Source organism: Ornithorhynchus anatinus, chromosome 7, assembly GCF_004115215.2.
Source record: "Ornithorhynchus anatinus isolate Pmale09 chromosome 7, mOrnAna1.pri.v4, whole genome shotgun sequence".
Taxonomy (NCBI): Eukaryota; Metazoa; Chordata; class Mammalia; order Monotremata; family Ornithorhynchidae; genus Ornithorhynchus; species Ornithorhynchus anatinus.
Window position 1 is genome coordinate 61,918,999 of NC_041734.1, and position 16,967 is coordinate 61,935,965.

Here is a 16,967-nt window from a genome sequence, read left to right on the forward strand (position 1 = left end):
TTTAGTTACTGAACTGCATTCCCAGAGCCAACGTAATTGGGAGAGACAAGTCCTCCTATCATCCAGCTCAACGGAGAAGCAACCCGAGCACCCTCTCTATTCTTCACCGACAGAATGGGGGCTCCATGACACCTTTAAAGTCCATTCTTCTAACTATAATTTTGAAGTTATTTGTGATCCAGGACCCTCTCAGGGTCGCCCCTGCAGAGTTTCCAGTATTCTACCAGTCTCGACTCTGGGAGGGAGAGTCAGGCTGAGGCGCATCCATTCCATTCCTAGCTTGGACAGTGGATAGCAAGTGGCAGGCAACCTGCTACAAGTCAAAACTCACCTGCGCTACGCAGCAGCGGCATGGGAGTCGAGGGCGGAGACTCAGGTTTACTGCACGGAAGGAGGCAATGGTAAACAGCTTCCGGATTTTAACCAAGAAAACTATGGATCCACTCTCCAAAATGACTGCAGGAGATGGGGCGTTCTGGGATAGATGTGTCCATGTCACTATGGGTCAGGGTCAGACACGACTCGGCAGCATAAGACAACAAGAAGTGATCCAGGAGGTTCAGGGTTACCCCCACCTTACTTATTTGCAATTCCTCCTTTCCCTTTGTCATCTTTCAGAGCAGAGATTGGAGTTGGCATAATTCCAAGCGCTTAGTATAGGGCTCTGCATACAGTAAGCGCTCAGTAAATAAGACTGAAGTGGGGGAAAAAAAAATCACAAAAGAGGGGCAGTAACAATATGTGAAATGCAGCTCAAAAATCGATGGCAAAAGGTGTATTTGAATAACCAACCCAGACGACATGCCAAGTTTTATGCACAAATGGTCCTTGGGAAGAATTCTAGAGCTCAGTGATCTAAGCCAACTTTTTGGCAAAAGGAGCGCAACAGCAAATATGTTCACTATATGCTCAAAAAGGAGCTCCAATTCCTCTTTGGGATTACGGAGACAGGATTCCCTTCTCTACTTTCCAGTGACAATAACTCTAATAATTATATTCAAATGTTTCTGCAGGATTAGTTAAGTAATGCAGTTTTCAAATCTACTAATAATGGTATTTTTCTTACGTGCTATGTGCCGAGCACTCTACTAAGCACTAGATACAAGATAATCTAGTCGGACCCAGTCCCTGTCCCGCAGTCTAAGTAAGAGAAATAACAGGTATTTAACCCTCACTTTTGAGATGAGGAAACTGAGGCACAGAGAAAAGCCTTGCCCAGGGTCACCCGGCAGGCCAGTAGCAGAGCCGATAATAGAACCCAAGTCCGCTGACTCCCAGGCCAGGGCTCTTTCCACTAGGCCACGCTGTTTCGCGCCAGCTTCTAAGCCTGAATTGTTCATTACGGCGATAGCTAAACGGTCAAGGTTATTTACTGGTTGCACAATAAAGGTCGTGGCCCCCATAAGTGTCAGAAGAAGTACACAGAGGCATAAATCTGGGTTATAAAAGCCCTTTTATAAAGCCGTTTTTAAACAAAACCGAAAAAAAGTTTACAAAAGAAAAAAATACAGAAAAAGAATAACTTGCTTCATATATTCCAAAAAGAGAAAAAAAAAGGGGGGAGACAATGCCAACATGCTCAACAATAAAGGGTTCTTTTTTCTCATTTTTTTTAATACAAAATACAAGCAAAGGATACACATATTTAAAACAGAGCTCAGGAGCAGGTACACGGTCCTGGAAACCCTTCGATAAAAGCAAAGCAGGGTTGGTTTGTTTTTCTTTTTTCTATGCAGGTACATACAGAGACTGGAATATGTAAAATTAAGTATCACAAACAACCATCACACAATTCTACCAATGCATGTTGCATCTATAATTCACGAACATGGTCAACAAAGTCATGTTCACTTCAACCCCGTTTTGAATCATTTCATCTTTTCGTTTTTAAATAAAGCACTGTTACATTCAAACTTTTAGCTCCCTTAGTACCATGCTGCAGATTTCAGCACTCTCCAGGGATTGCCAGAACATCCAACCCTGCACGATCTGACCACGTGTCCGGCGACACGGCTGTAGGCAGGAGAGGACATTATCTTCTTAGCCTCCGGTCTTCCACATTTGAACAGGTCCCACGCTCCTGCCGCCTTCTTGTCAGAAAGAGGCAAGGCAAAGAGCATCGAGGCGGACTGGGGGGTTTAGGGATGGATCTCGGTCAAAGCCCTGTCGAAAACGTTGACTATCCAAGACCACTGTTAACTGCACATCATCGAGAAAGAGATGCTGCAAACCATACTGCGGTTTAAGGGCCATTGCCTACCCTGGAAATCTCTCTCCTTTGAATCTGGGAGGAGTCTGATGGATAGGGTTTGTCGTGACGACACGTTCATGGTAAACAAATTATGTAGCTCTCTTATTTACAAATTTCGTAACAACTGCTTCTGCAGGGGAAAGAGGGAAAATTCACAAATTTCCAGAAGACAGAGGGTTTAAGTTGCCAGACACGCACATATACGCACTCTCACCCATACACGATACTTTAGGGATTTTATACACGTTATTTGTGGCATAAGCTGAATATTTCTTCTCCCCGTCCCGCCTAAACAACAACAAAAACCCCCAAAAGAAACCCCATAAAACCCCTCCAAAACCCCAAACCAAACCCCAAAAACCCTTCCCAAAAAGAAAATCCCTATAAAAACCCTCCCGTTGCCCCTGATATACAAAGCATATGCAAAATGGTGGCCTTGCACCAGTCACACAGAGCATGCTCAGACAGATGTCATCACCGTTCAAGTCACTGCAATTGCATGATGGTGGCTAGCTTCAGAGACTTTCCCAATAGTGGTTGAATACGTAATGTCAGCACCACGGTGAACTCAGGAACCAGGTTTAAGAAAGGAAAATGTAACTTAACATTTGGAACCTGGAAAGGATCTCGGTGGCAGCTCGTCCATTGAGACAGATGAAAGCAACAAGCTATGGAGAATAAGGACACGGAGTGGCAGTTTTCATTGTGTTTTGTTTTTTTTAAAACCTCTCCGGAATTTGAATCTGGAGGAAAAAAAATATTCTGAATCTTAGAATTTCAGTTAGACCCACTTTTTTTTTTCTAACTCCAATTTCAGAACTCTTCCATACCATTAAAAAAATGGCAGATCTCCAGGATACGATGATAATAGCAAGTTTTCTACGACTCAAAAGCACCCGGCATTCTCTGCCCCTCTTTTCTCACCAACAAGAAAGGTTTTGCACTGGCGATGACCACGGCATCCTCCATCTCGGATGCTCGTCGGAGACAAATGTTTAGATTCGACTCCTATGGAGAAAAGAGTTAGGTTTCTCTCTTCCCAGACCTATGCGTGAAACAGTCCTTCGTTTCCTAATGCAGCCTCATGAAGAAGCAGACACCGAGCATGCTCAAAAAGAATGACAACTTCACATTCACTTCTGACAACAGCAACAAACACACTCTGTATAGAAATACAGATGCCTTTTCCCCCTCCCTCATTTCTTATCCAACACCATAGATTGCTCCAGCACGTGATCTTTTTAAGTAGCATAGCCATTAGGAAAAGCCCCCCCAACTGCTTCTAGTGCTAAATTCTGCTCACCATCAAAAATACTCCCAAACCTAGCCTAGCTAAATTGAAGCTAGTAAAAAGTGACAGGGCTCCGAGTCATCTATGTTATTTTAAAACTCATTTAAAAAAAATAATCAAGAAAAACCACGATCTTGCCTTAAAATGAAAAATGTGTGTCACATTCAGCAGTAGCCAATGGATCTTGAAGCACGTCGACGGCTTTATTTGCCTAGAACCCCTCAAGTTTCTTGTAATCAGCTGGCTGGGAAAATGCACCAAGGGCAGAGGGGCGTGCGCACAATTTGTGAGAACGAACTGCCGAGGGAGAGAAAAATCCGGTGAACAAGCTGAATCTGGAGACAAATGGGTCAACGGTGCCCTGGAGCTTCATGGGAATTCCAAAGATGCTCGCTCCTCGAGATCCAACCCAAATCATCTCCTCAGCCCATCCCCAACAAAAGGAGCAGCACCTGGTCTCCTTACAGGGAATTAAATGTCCGAACTGGATTTGGAGATCAACGGGGATGTTTCCGAGAGCAAAATCGGATACGCTTAGGACTAAATCCACACCGAGAGCCCATCACCTCTTAAAAAAGAGCAGCCCAGGGTACAGGCTGGTTCCACGGTTTTCCTTTTCCTCCATTTGGTGGAACGTGAGCAGCAACGTTCCAGCACTCTGGATGCAAGTGGCCCTGATAACTAGACTCTAAGTGCCTGTGGGCTGGTGAAACCTTCGTGAATGGCAGACTTATTAAACATAAAACTGAGTCTACCTGGGGAGTAGGGCTTGGGGTCTGAGACAAGCGAGCACCCACAAAGTTGACTATCTCCCTAATTTGCCCTCAGCAAGGGCAGCAATAAAGGCAAGTGAGCATAAATACCCCTCAAAACCTGGGCCTGTGCAGAGGAACCCATTAAGCAAATGACAAGAGCAACAGCCAATACTACTGGCTTACAACCCAAGCTGAGATCAAAGTAACCTGCCTCAACACTGAACTTTCAAAGTTTCCAGTCTTGTATCCCAACGGTCCCGTTCTTTGCATGAACATTTTTGGCAGGGTAATTTTGGGGCCTCGTTTAACTGAAAACAAACCCAAAAAACCAGAAAAAAAAAGTTCAACACTTCTGTGGAGAAAACACAGATCCTTCAGAGCCCATCTGCTCCGTGAGGAGAAATACGTACTTATTTTATTTTTTTCCAGTCTATCAGAAATGTACAAAGAAAAATACTTTCAGCTTTTCCAGTCTAATGGGCAAACACACATATAAACACAAACAACCTAAATGTGTACAAGTAACCCAGTAGACAAGAATAGCTCCCCTGGTTTTATTTAGGGGTGGATGACATCCCATACTACTAGAGATGTTTATGCGGCCGAGTGAGTTGGTTAAGAAAATAAAAGAGGTTTCCACAGTACAGTAGCCATATGTCTACAATTAAAAAGATCCCCAAAGCTTACTGGAAAATGATCGAGAAAATGTACAAAGGATGATCCTAACCATGCCAAACACCTATTTTTCTTTCAGCATTCCATTAAAGGAGAGAAAGGAAGGGTGAAGAGGACCAGAAGATCTATCCGTTTCTGAATCAGATCCCAGGAAGCCACATTCTAGCCCAGGCTGAAACTGTACATCCAAGTTGATAAACCCCTAAAAATAGAGGTTTGCAAGGAAACACTGATAGGTCTTTCACTGAAGAGACACAAGCAAGGTTGTTAAGAATAGAAGGACTTCAACTTGCACAAACCCACCAAGGCCACCCGCTCCACAAAGCTCAGAGCTCTGACTTGAACCATCATTTAAAGACAGTTCACCAGCTGTTATCTGGGGTTATGTTCTGTGAATTGAATTGAGCTCAGTTTTAAGAATTCCATTCTCTTGTTCTCCTAACAACCACAGAGGGCATCTAATGCAAACCCGGGTGGGGTTTCAACCACTACCAAGATGTTTTAAAATGAAATGGTACCCCAACCTCCTTAGCAGAGCCTTTTGCATTGAGAAAAATGCGAATACAGAGTAATACAAGTGAGTTTCAGCTGACGAAGGAAAGACAGTTAGCAGAGCAGGGTGCTGGAGAATGGAACCCAGAGAAAAGGACGGGATGGGAAAAAAAGAAGAGTCCAGTTCCTCATTCTCAAATTTGCTCACATACAAACTCCCGGCATCTAACCCCATTAGCCTGTAGTGTAAAGGGGCTTGAAGGATCAAACCTATGATTGTGACTTTTTAAAAAAGGTTTAATCAGAGAGGTATGGCTGCATCCAAAATGGCATGGAGAAGAAAAAATCAACTGCACACACCCCTTCTGAGTGTACTGCAGTTTGTGGGGCGCCTCCTGTTTTACTAGGGAGGGTTCCTCAGCCCCACTGAACCTCCAAAACTCCCATTTCACTAAATCGGCACCAGCACGTGGACAGTAGGCAGAGGCCAGATCAGAAGTGAGGAAAAAATGTAGCAGTGTGGAAGCAGCAAAAGCAGTATACCCCCAGCGGAGGGAGGCTGGAAAGAATTTGCGGGGAGGGGAGAAGAGAGGTAATGAAGCAAAAGAAACAATGTCCTGTCTGGGGTATGTGAGGAGTCAGTGTCGCATACTGCAGCAGGAATTTGAGAGAGATGCATTTAACACATTTCTAGGGTGAAATGAAAGGATGAGAGGGTGGGGGGAGAAAAACCATCTACTCCGAAATACCTTATGAATTAAACCAATGCATGACTCATGGGATCTGAGCGCATATTTATGGCATTAGAAAATTCCATTTTTTGTATGCATTTATAAAGGAAAAGCCCAACTCTCTGTGATTGAGTTTCACATTAACTGGTACTTTATTTGCTTAAAACCTAAACATTGTCAGTTTGAGAAGAAATACCACCCCCTCTCCTCCCCCGGCCCCACAGTGTGGTACAGCAATCTTTGCTGTTGGTTCGCTAATTTTCAAATTTCTCTTGATCCTCGGTAAAATTTCATCCAACCAGGAAAAAGAATGGACTCTTCCATATTTTTTTTTTAAATATGAACCACAAAAGATCATGGATTAGACACCAGTAACTTGGGCAGGTTTTGGTGGCCTCCTGCTCTTTTTCTAGGTGGGACTGTAACCCCCTCCGTAAGGATCAGAGCAGGGAAAAAGGACTTCAGTTCTGTATCCGGTGGAGATCACCAGGAGTGAAGTAAAACTCAAAATGAGGCCTGCAACCTCATTTTTCCAGAGAAGGCCAAAAGGACAACTGGAAATTTAGGACCTTATTCAGAATTCACATTTATCTTCTTCCTGGTCCATTAAATTAGGTTCAGAATCATTACTTAAAATATCTAAAACACATCTGGGTTGGCTGATAGTGATTTTCTTCCCTTAAAAATAATTCAGATAGGGGAAAAAAATTTTGAATAGGAAGACTTCCAGTCTCCTATTCCACTTGATGGTTTTTTATAAGAAAAAAACAAAATCAAAAACTTTCCCCAATAGAATCGATAGTGTTTCAAATCTTATTGCTTCGCGACTGCAGTATCCCCTCACAAAATAAAGTTAAGCAGTCAATTCACTGGATACTTTGTCATGGCTTTCAATTGAGGACAGGAGGGCACAAAGAACTGCCAATAGATGAGAGGTAACTTCAAAACCATTACGGTGTTGTGTACTGTTTGTTTTTTTTTTTTTCCAAAAGGATTCTGTATGTCAACAGCTGAAAGTTAAGCATTCAAAGCCCATGAGTCAAGCCATAGCCCAAACCATGTTCTACCCCTAAGTATGTTTCTTTTTTTTCCTCTTTTTTTTTTTTAATAAAATCTCCCCAAACCGTCGCCTTTAATCTTCCCCAGATTGAGCTTCGTCTTCAGACCCTTCATCTCCTGACTTCTCTGGTGGAGGGCTGGCAGATTTTTTCTTTTCTGGGGGGCTTTCCGGCTCCTCATCCTCTTCTTTGGGGGAGGGAGTCTTTTCCTTTGATGCCTTTGAAGCTGTTGGACGACCCACCTTTCCTTTGCCTTTCACCGGGCTCGGGGTCACTGAAAGAAGAAGAATACCAATTGGGGGGAGGGAGAGTGAGGAAAGAAAACGTCTTTCAGGAGGATCACCTCTAAAGAAAAGGAAACAACCATCTGCCCAGCATCATTCCACAAGAGAACACAAACCCTCCCCACATTTCCCAAACCAGAATGAGCACAGAGATGAGACACAACACATATCCCTAGAGAAATCTCTCTCCTTTTCAAGTCTCCAATATAAACGAGGCACAGGCGACTGCTGAATTTCTGCTCCGACTGCCTCTGATGACTAGCGGCACTGAAGATCGGGTCAGTAACAATACTCACGGTACCGAAATGTCACGCTACCCCAAGAACTGACATCGCTCTTAATAGCTTATTTAACTCTACGAATCAGCTGTAGGAAGGGACGGTCAGAGGGCGGTATCTAAGTCATCGATGTATAAGACAGCATGATAAAACTACATAGGACACGCATGGAGAGCAAATCCAGCTTTGCTTTCCTTTTCTTTTTTTTGAATGACAGACAATACTAGCTCTGACCTGGTGATAGAAACCATGAGAACCTGGAGAGAAACGGAAGCCCCGGAGCTGCGGGTGGCTGGGGATGTCCTAGGGCTGGGGCGTGGGCAGGAAGGGTTAAAACTGGAGCTGCATCAACGTAGATCTGCACATTTTCCAGGTTTCAAGTCTTCATTAGCTGTTGGGAGGTGGGACTGTGACATCAGCAGTGACAAATGACTGGAGAGGAATTTATGGGCTAACGAGCCACGGTGATGACGATACAATCGGGCACTTTAAAGGTCTCAGGGCCGAGATGCACATGGTCATCCTACTCCCAACTTACATCGTTTATTACATCGTGGGTGACAAGCCCCACAAGGCTGAATCAGTCCCAGCCCAGGAGGCATTGGAGTCATCCATTATAAATGGGGCCAAACTGTGATGTCAACCTCCCTCGGTCACAAACCCACTGAGAGGACTCTGGACCGGCCCGATCTGGCTCCTTAACGGCCATCATCCCAACACTCACAGACTTATATTGCCTATTCAAAAAAACTCTTCCAGGTACAGAAGATCCTTATTTATCGGTTTCTTGAATTCCCTTTAAGTATCTGGCCCACTGCCACGCCCTAGTGGAGAATTCTGCAGAGAAAGTTTTACGACTTCTTGAATGATCTTTTTTTCTTTTAAAATAGCAACCTCTTCACCTCTGCTGAACTCACCTGTAGCCTTTAGCCTGGGCTTGGGCATTTTCTTTTCTTTCCTCTCGGGTTTGGACTTCTTCACGATCTTTTTATTTTTCTTTTTTGAACTGCCATAGTCACTATCGTCATCATCTTCCATTAGGAAGTCTTCATCGCTGCCGGAATCTTCTGGGGGAAGGAAGAATTTCAATGCCCCGCTTAATTTACACATCCATCCATGTGAACAAAGGGAGGCAGTGTTCTAATGGAAACGACTGGAGCTGGGGATGCGGGAGTCAGACACTCCTGGATTCTACTCCCAGCTGGGCTACTGACTTGTCGGGTGGTGGTGTCACTGGTCCCATCTGTAAAATGGGCTTAGCGCACACCTCACGTGAGGATTGCACGACTGACTTGTTTGAACAGCAGGTCGACAAGAGGAAGGGATTTAAGAGACATAGCACTGAGTAGAAACTGTTGCCTCGATTACTTTTGGTAGTTCCATCATTCCCGAGAAATGCTGTTTCACCGGGGAAGTGAAACTGACTGATCTGGGTGGTTTTAGTTCACACTGAGTGAACTGAAAAGAGAAAAGCGGCAGTCGTGGCTTAAGATAGGAAATAAAAGAGTCCCCAAACCCAGAGGACAGTACGACATCCGAGCGTGCTGATAGTAACGCTGGTAAGAAATGGAAAAAAAAAAATTAAAACCTACCGCTGACCGAAAAAAACACATATCCCACACATACCATTCCCCAGAGAGAACACTTTAGGACAATCAAAATCTATCTTTTAGGGCTAGTGGATAGGACGACTGCTTACGAATTCAAGGGAATCCCAGTAGCCAGCACAGGGATTATTCCATCACCCTCGACATTCTCATTTAAGGCTCCTGAATCTCTGAGGCAATTCTTCGCTTTACAATCTGAGAGGGCCAGATCTTGCACTTGGGCAACCCGCCTCTGGCAGTGCCTGATGGAGGGCCCACGACAGCCATCCCCGAGCGTAAGTACATTAGCCACTTGGACTTACTCTCCTGGAATGGTGCCTCTTCCTCTTCTTGTTCTTCCTCTTCGCTGCCGACATCCTCCAAGAGCATCTCCCGCTGTTTAGAAGCCGCTTTGGATGCTGCCTGCCGTTGCTGGCGCACATTTTTGTGATCCTCTTTTTCATCTTCGCTGTCCTCTGAAACACCAAGCCAACAACGGTACAATGAAACGCAGGGCCGTGCTTCTCTTCCAGAGGCCAAACGGGGGAGCCAACCCACACTAGCCCATTCAGAACATCACATGGAAACTGAAGAAATAAAGACTGACTTGTTAGATGCTGTCTGTGAGGGAACTCGGCAACCCCACGGTCCAGTCTCCATCGAAATGTCAATGGGTATTGGAACTATTTGTGAACCGTGTGCTGATTCCTAATTTTTCCTCCCTCAAAGAAGCCACATTCCAGGTTGAAAAGGCAACCTCCACTTAATAAAATACTATATAATGAACACCCAAATTTTTCTAAGGTGTACTGGGGGATTTAAACTAGACCCCACCAGCCAGAGGTCAGCAATCTGAGCCTCGTAAGTCGTATCTGGCTCTTCTTAGAGCTAGATGTGGCTCAAGCGAGGGGGAGGTGAGAGAGTAGGGGACAGAAGGAGTGGGGATGGGGCACAAGAACCATGAAGCGCTTAAACTGCTGCTGAGCGGGTATCGTGTGTGGGGGTGGGTGAGAGGTGGGTGGGGTATTTAAATTGATGCGGCAGCAGAAGTCCCATTAGAAAACTGCCATGTAAGAAAAATACAGACAGTCCTTGGACATAAAACTATTTTCAGGAACCTCGTAAGTTAAAATGCAAGTCAGTACCAATTTTCTCAAACAATGTTAGAAATGGGGGGAGCCGGGGGTGGGCTTGGTTCCCCAACCGCATTCAGATACCCTATAAAAGGGAACCCAAATTACCCAGAATTGTACGTTTAAATCTTCTACCGAGAACGAAGGGCATTACATCAACAAATTTACATTGAGTCAGAGGTTTCACGGTTGGCTAGCCAATCAGTCAATCATATTTATTGAGCACTTACTGGGTGCAGAGCACTGTACTAAGTGCTTGGGAGAGTACAATATAGGCCAACTTTTACTCTACTGGAAGTGAACCGAATGGAATGTATCAACCATACCTGGTGACTACCAGGTGACCAGGCAACCCCTCCCACTCTGTAGTCTGGCCCTTTTGAAACTTTCTCCACCTTCTTCTCCCATCCTCACCACCCCCAATCTACATCATGAGTCTCCAATTGTTTCTCCATTTTCTGCCAGGGGCTTCCCTGTTGTCTCCTCCCCCCGTCCCCCATTTGCTCGCACTCCCCTATCCCAATCCCCAGAGCTAGTGCTGTAAAGTGGAAAATGATATATTTTCCAGCTGAAACGGGGTGAAAATTTTAAAACGTCCCAAGTACCAATTGCCCCAACTTGACACGTCAAAAGTCGAGGACTGTCTGTATTCATTTTCTGTTATCTCACAATGATACCTCCACAACAAAGCAACTATACTATGTGTGTTTAAATTGTCTGATTGGTTCTTTAGCTTAATCACTCAACGGTTTCGAATGATTTGGTTTTTCTGGAAACCAAGGGCTGACCCCTGCAAAAGACAGGCAAAGACGTATATTCCCAGGCAAAACAATTCCGCTTCAAGGAGGCTCAAGGCTGGAGAGGTCATTTCCGACAGCCAAAACTCTGCAAAACCCTCCTTTCTCAGTCTCCCAGTTTTTAAATTACATCATTCCAGGCTGGGATTTTTATTGTTATTGTTGCTTTAAAAAAAAAAAACAACAAAAAACTCGACTGAAAGACGACTCCTTTCCAAGATCCCGAGAAAGGGAGGAGAGTCCCCCTTGTATTAGGCTTCTTTCTGTAAAAGGATTACTTGTGGAAGAGATGTCGTTTTTTGATGTGCTTTTTTTGTCATTTGGGATGGGGAAGGTTTTAATGGCCCAACAAGAGCACTGATAAAAGTAAGGAGTGCAGATATCTCCTTTTTTTTTTTTGAACTCCTTCTTTCCATGAAGGGCTGTGTTGCGCTCTACTTTCAAAAACATTTCAACACAGCTGTCCCCAGACAAGTCAGGCTGCCAGCCCCCTTGGAATGGGGCTAGGATCTCTCTGGATCGGTCTTTACCTGCAGCCCTTTTCCTGGATTTGGAGGCTCGCTTATTCTTTTCGGGTTTGGCCTTTTTCCCTTTTTTGCTCTTTTGGGAGCATTCGTAGTCGCTGTCGGCCTTGCCGTCATCGGCTCCCAAGTCATCGCCTTCGCTGCCAAAATCCTCGTCTGGGGACAAATAGACACAGGGGAATAAAGCTGCCCTCCAACCTTGGTGGCCACAGAGTCGGGACTTCGAGGCGGGGACCGGGTTCAACCCCAGGACAGTGGACGCCCTGTACCCCGGAGGAGCTCGGCTGGTATTAACTGGCTTGAAGTTTTCGTTTGTTTGTTTTTAATGGTATTTGTTATGCGCTTATCAAGTGCCAGGCATTGTTCTGAGCTCTGGAGCAGATACAAAGCAATCAGGTTGGACACAGTCCGCATCCCCCACTGGGCCCACAGTCAATCTCCATTTTACAGATTAGGTAACTGAGGCCCAGAGAGATTGAGTGACACAGCAGACAAGTGGCGGAGCCGGGAGGAGCACCCAGGCGCCTCTGACTCCCAGGCCCGTGCTCTATCCACTAGGCCACACTGCTTCAGCACTTGACAGTTGCGGCATCAGTACTAGGAGTACAGCTCATTCTCTTGGGAGGTAAAGGTCACCGGGAAGGGCCACAAACGGATGTGTCTTTCTCTCCACTCGCAAGGCAGAGGTGGCACACGGGAGAGGGTTTGGGAACGATAAACGCTCGTCTGTGGCACAAAACCGGCCTCTTTGGAAAGACGGTCCAGGACTGGAACAGCAGAGGTGATGCGGGGCAAGACTAAGCTGCACAGGCCGACAACATGCTCAATCCTTTCGGGACACCACAGTCTCATTAAGAACCCCTGGAGGAGATGAACAATCCTCACGTGATCTGCGCCTAAAGCCCTTAAAAGTTTGCTTCGGGACCACAGGACTCCGATGATTCACGAAATCCTTTAAATTAAGATGTTGAGGCAGAGCACCCTTTTCCACCCACTACCTCGGCCTCAGCCCTCAAAAGGCAGTCTACCGCTTGCAGGTAGAAGTTGCAACCATGCAAATACCTGGGGAGTGTGAATCATCCTTCTTGGCCTTCACATCTTTTTCTTCTGAGTCCTCACTGAAAGGGGAGAGAAGAAAAACATTAAACGGGATTCGCCACAGCTTGGACTAACCAGAGCCCAGGTGAGGCTAGTCTTCGGAGCCCGACTGAAGTAGCCTCGAAGACCCTCTGACCTGCCAAAGGTGTCCTAGCTGGCACGACAGTTGCCCCCTGGAGACTTCGGTTCCCCTTGACCCCAATGGGGAACCGTTCTTCCCTAACAGCCAGTTACCTGAATCAATGAAAACCTACAACACTGGGTCCTTACTTTCATAATAATGATGATGGTAATAATTATTAAGTGCTTAATACTTGCCAAGCACTGTACCAAGTGCTGGGGTAGATACCTGAGCCACACAGGGCTCATGGGCGAAGTAGGAGGGATCATTTTCCACACAGGGCTCATGGGCGAAGTAGGAGGGATCATTTTTCTACAGATACATTCAGCCCACTCCTCAAGAACCTCCACTGGTTGCCCATAATGATAATAATTATAACAATTCTGGTATTTAAGCGCTTACTGTGTGCCAGGCACTGGACTAAGCGCTAGGGTGGGTACAAGCAAATTGGGTTGCACACAGTCCCCATCCCATGTGAGGCTCACAGTCGCAATCCTCGTTTTACAGATGAGGAAACTAAGGCATAGAGAAGTGAAGTGACTTGCTCAAGGTCACACGGCAGACAAGTGGCGGAGCTGGGAGTAGAACCTACAACCTGACTCCCGGACCTGTGCGGGCCTGTGCTTTATCCACTTCACCAGGCTGCTTCCCATGCGTCTCTGTATCAAACAGGAACTCCTTAGCATCGGCTTTAAAGCACGCAATCACCTTGCCCCCTCCTACCTCACCTCTCTACTCTCCTATTCAACCCAGCCCACATACTTCACTCCTCTAATGCCAACCTACTCACTGTACCTCAGTCTCCTCTATCTCACCACCAACCTCTCGCCCGTCTTGCCTCTGGCCTGGAACGCCCTCCCTCCTCATATCCGACAATGACTCTCCCCACCTTTGAAGCCTTACTGAAGGCACCTCTCCTCCAGAAGGCCTTCCCCGATTAAGCCTTCATTTCCTCTTTTCCCACTCCCTTCTGCGTCGTCCTGATTTGCTCCCTTTATTCATCCCCTCTCCCAGCCCCCAGCATTTATGTACATATCCATAGTTTATATTAATGTCTGTCTCCCCCTCAAAACTGTAAGCTCATTGTGGGCAGGGAATGTGTCTATTGTATTTTGTGTTGTACTCTCCCAAGCGCTTAGTACAGTGTCCTGCACACAATAAGCACTCAATAAATATGACAGAAAGAACAGATACTGAATCCCCACTGTGCAGATGAGGGAACTGAGGCAAAGGGAAAGTAAGTGACTTGGGCAAAGTCACAGAGCAGGTCGGGGTGGAACTGGGTTTAGGACCCAGATCCTCTGACAACCAGGCCCATGTTCTTTCCACTAGGCCACACCTCTTTTATACTTTGTGAAGAACACTGTGCTAAGCGCTTGGGAGAGTCCAAAAGAATGAGTAGACCTGATCCCTGTCCTCCTGATCCCTGTCCTCAAGGAACCTGCAATTTAGCCAGGGAAGGAGGCAGACATTAAGATGAGTTACAGGGAGGAGGAATAAACACTACTCCACTCTTCTAAAGGAAACCAAAGGAAAGAGCTGAGGATGCCAATACAATGGGAATCGTTCTCAGCCCCGCACACGCCGGATTTGTTTGGGGCCCAGGAATGGAAAAAATACATACTGTGAATGGAGCGAGGGGTGGAGGAGTGTTTGTTGAGCTAATGCATTTTCAATCAATATTTATATCTGTTGTGTCTTTCTTTGCTCTTCCCTTTAGTTATGTGTATTTCTTTTTTATCTTCCTAGTAATGGAAAGATAAATATGCAGCAATGGCCAGATGGCTTCCTTCGTTGGCAGGTCTGACTAGCAATGACTCGGCGGCAGGCATGGAAGCAGATTCCAGTCCTTTTCCTTGAGTGCATTCGTGCACGTATAGAAAATACCATATGAAAATAGCACTCGGGGGGCTGCTGACAGTATTAAATATGCCCATAAGTATGCTTCTTCTTGATAAGAAATACCTTAAAGAAAATTTAGCCACCAGTGTTTCTAAGCTGTGGAGAGTGTAAGTAAATGGAGTGTGCCTCACAACAGGAAATGGAAGAGAGGACAGCTCTGCTCTAGCTAAGGAAGGCTTCAAAAAGCCTAAGGAACAGGTTCAAATGGAAGACAGGCAAAATGCTTTTGGCCGCTTTTGCCAAATTCTTAAAAATACCCAATCATGAAGTCGGTGACACGTCTGCACCACTTCACAGGATTACTAATTTCCTCACATGTAGGTCCCCACTCATTTCCTAATTATTTTTTTTAATAGTATTTTTTAAGCACTTACTATGTGCCAGCCACTTGACTAAGTGCTGGAGTGGATATAAGATGATCGGGTTGGACACAGTCATCCCACATGGGGCTCAAACCCTAATCCCTATTTTACAGATGAGGTACCTGGGGCACAAAGTGGTTAAGCGGCTTGCCCAAGGTCACCCAGCAGACATGTGGCAGAGCCGGGACAGGAACCCAGGTCCTTCTGAGTCCTAGGCCCGTGATCTAACCCTGATTAACCCAGTCTCTATGCATGTGCTCCATGCTGACCAGCTAGTTCAAATTCAATCCTTGGGGGCCCAAACCCCTATGTACATGCTTCTCCAGGTGATACACTATTTTAAATTGGGCAGAATGAGAAATCTTATCACCACAGGATTACGCGTCATCTGGACTGACAGGGTGGAAATGGTCTACCGCAGAAGGGATTTGGGGAGATAGCTACTGCACCAAAGGCACACACACGGTGTTCCATTTCTGGAAACTCTAGGGATTCAGGAGATCAAGGAGAAACTAATGGCAACTCAATTGGTTTATTCCACGAAGGACAGAACAAAAGAAAATGGTCATCAATTGCTACACTCGGGCTTTCAACAAGCTGCCAAGGAAGGATGAATGTTAACTCTGAGGGAGAGGCAGGGATCTCTGATAGGTTCCGTGGGCCAGACACAAGGGACAGACGAGTTGACCCAGAAGCCCCATAAGGCCACAGAGCCTTAGAGAAGATCTAAACTTCGAGTTGAAAAATCCATGAAATTCTAGTAGAGAGTAAGATATGGTGCATTTTGGCTTTTTTTCCACCGTTCGGGGTAATCACCAAACTATAGTTGCATTTTTATCTGAGCTATTCTACTTTTTTTGATCTGCATACAACACTGTAATAATGCCCCTTTTGCCCCTTCCCAGTGTTTGCAAATGACACAACATACGACTAAATTAATGCAACTACTTATCTGTTGGCGTTCTTTGCAATGTTAAACAACTTTGCTTAATTTAGAGCATCGCATTTCAATGTCACCCAAAAATATTGGCATGTTAGCTTGGAGGTGGCTCTACACTGGAGCAAAACACACGGCAGTCACGCCAGAGAAAATCAAAAACTGAGCACAAATGTCAGTTACCTAAGTCAACTACAGACTTATTTTGAAAAGGTGGGGAGAAGGAAAATACCCCCTTAATGAATAATAGAACAACGATCAAGGCTCCCAAAGAGCGCATTCCAAATTCATGTAAACTCTCCTGATGGTGGAAAAATTGATAATTCAACACACAAATGCACTAAATCAACTTGTTGACCAAGACAGAATTAGAATTAATTCGTAAGTCAACTCAGATTTCTCTTAACATAGTGAGCCTCTTACGGCACAGGGACTGTATCCAATTTTAATCTTAGCACAAAGTAAGCACTTAATAAATGGCACTGTGATTATTATTATGGTCACTGCCAATAATGGACCGACTCAGGGATAAAATTTTTCGGGTTTCATCTTACGGCTGGACTGTACTGAAATTGGGTAAAACCCTAAAAATTCATGATCAATTAACACAGTAAATATGCATAGGCCTTACAGACAACATTCAGGACGTGCATCAAGCAAATAAAGCTTGGTTGCTGCTAGAATTGCTCCGA

At 45.3% G+C, this 16,967-nt stretch overlaps 1 protein-coding gene across 4 annotated transcripts in view; it reads right to left on the reverse strand.

The window, feature by feature from the left end:
• Positions 1-1,434: 1,434 nt before the first annotated feature.
• The window catches only part of NUCKS1 (nuclear casein kinase and cyclin dependent kinase substrate 1), a 46,284-nt gene continuing 30,751 nt past the window's right edge, over positions 1,435-16,967 (reverse strand). Inside the window, exons 4-8 of one of the 4 annotated variants that reach the window (XM_029069507.2) lie at positions 12,918-12,973; positions 11,862-12,011; positions 9,725-9,877; positions 8,733-8,879; positions 1,435-7,527 (exon numbers count right to left, since the gene is read on the reverse strand). In XM_029069507.2, coding sequence (XP_028925340.1) covers positions 7,328-7,527; positions 8,733-8,879; positions 9,725-9,877; positions 11,862-12,011; positions 12,918-12,973 — 706 coding nt within the window. In that variant the 3' untranslated portion in view covers positions 1,435-7,327. Of the gene's footprint in view, positions 7,528-8,732; positions 8,883-9,724; positions 9,878-11,861; positions 12,012-12,917; positions 12,974-16,967 lie in introns of all 4 variants that reach the window. The other 3 variants (XM_039912628.1, XM_029069509.2, XM_029069508.2) reach the window with 3 other exon arrangements.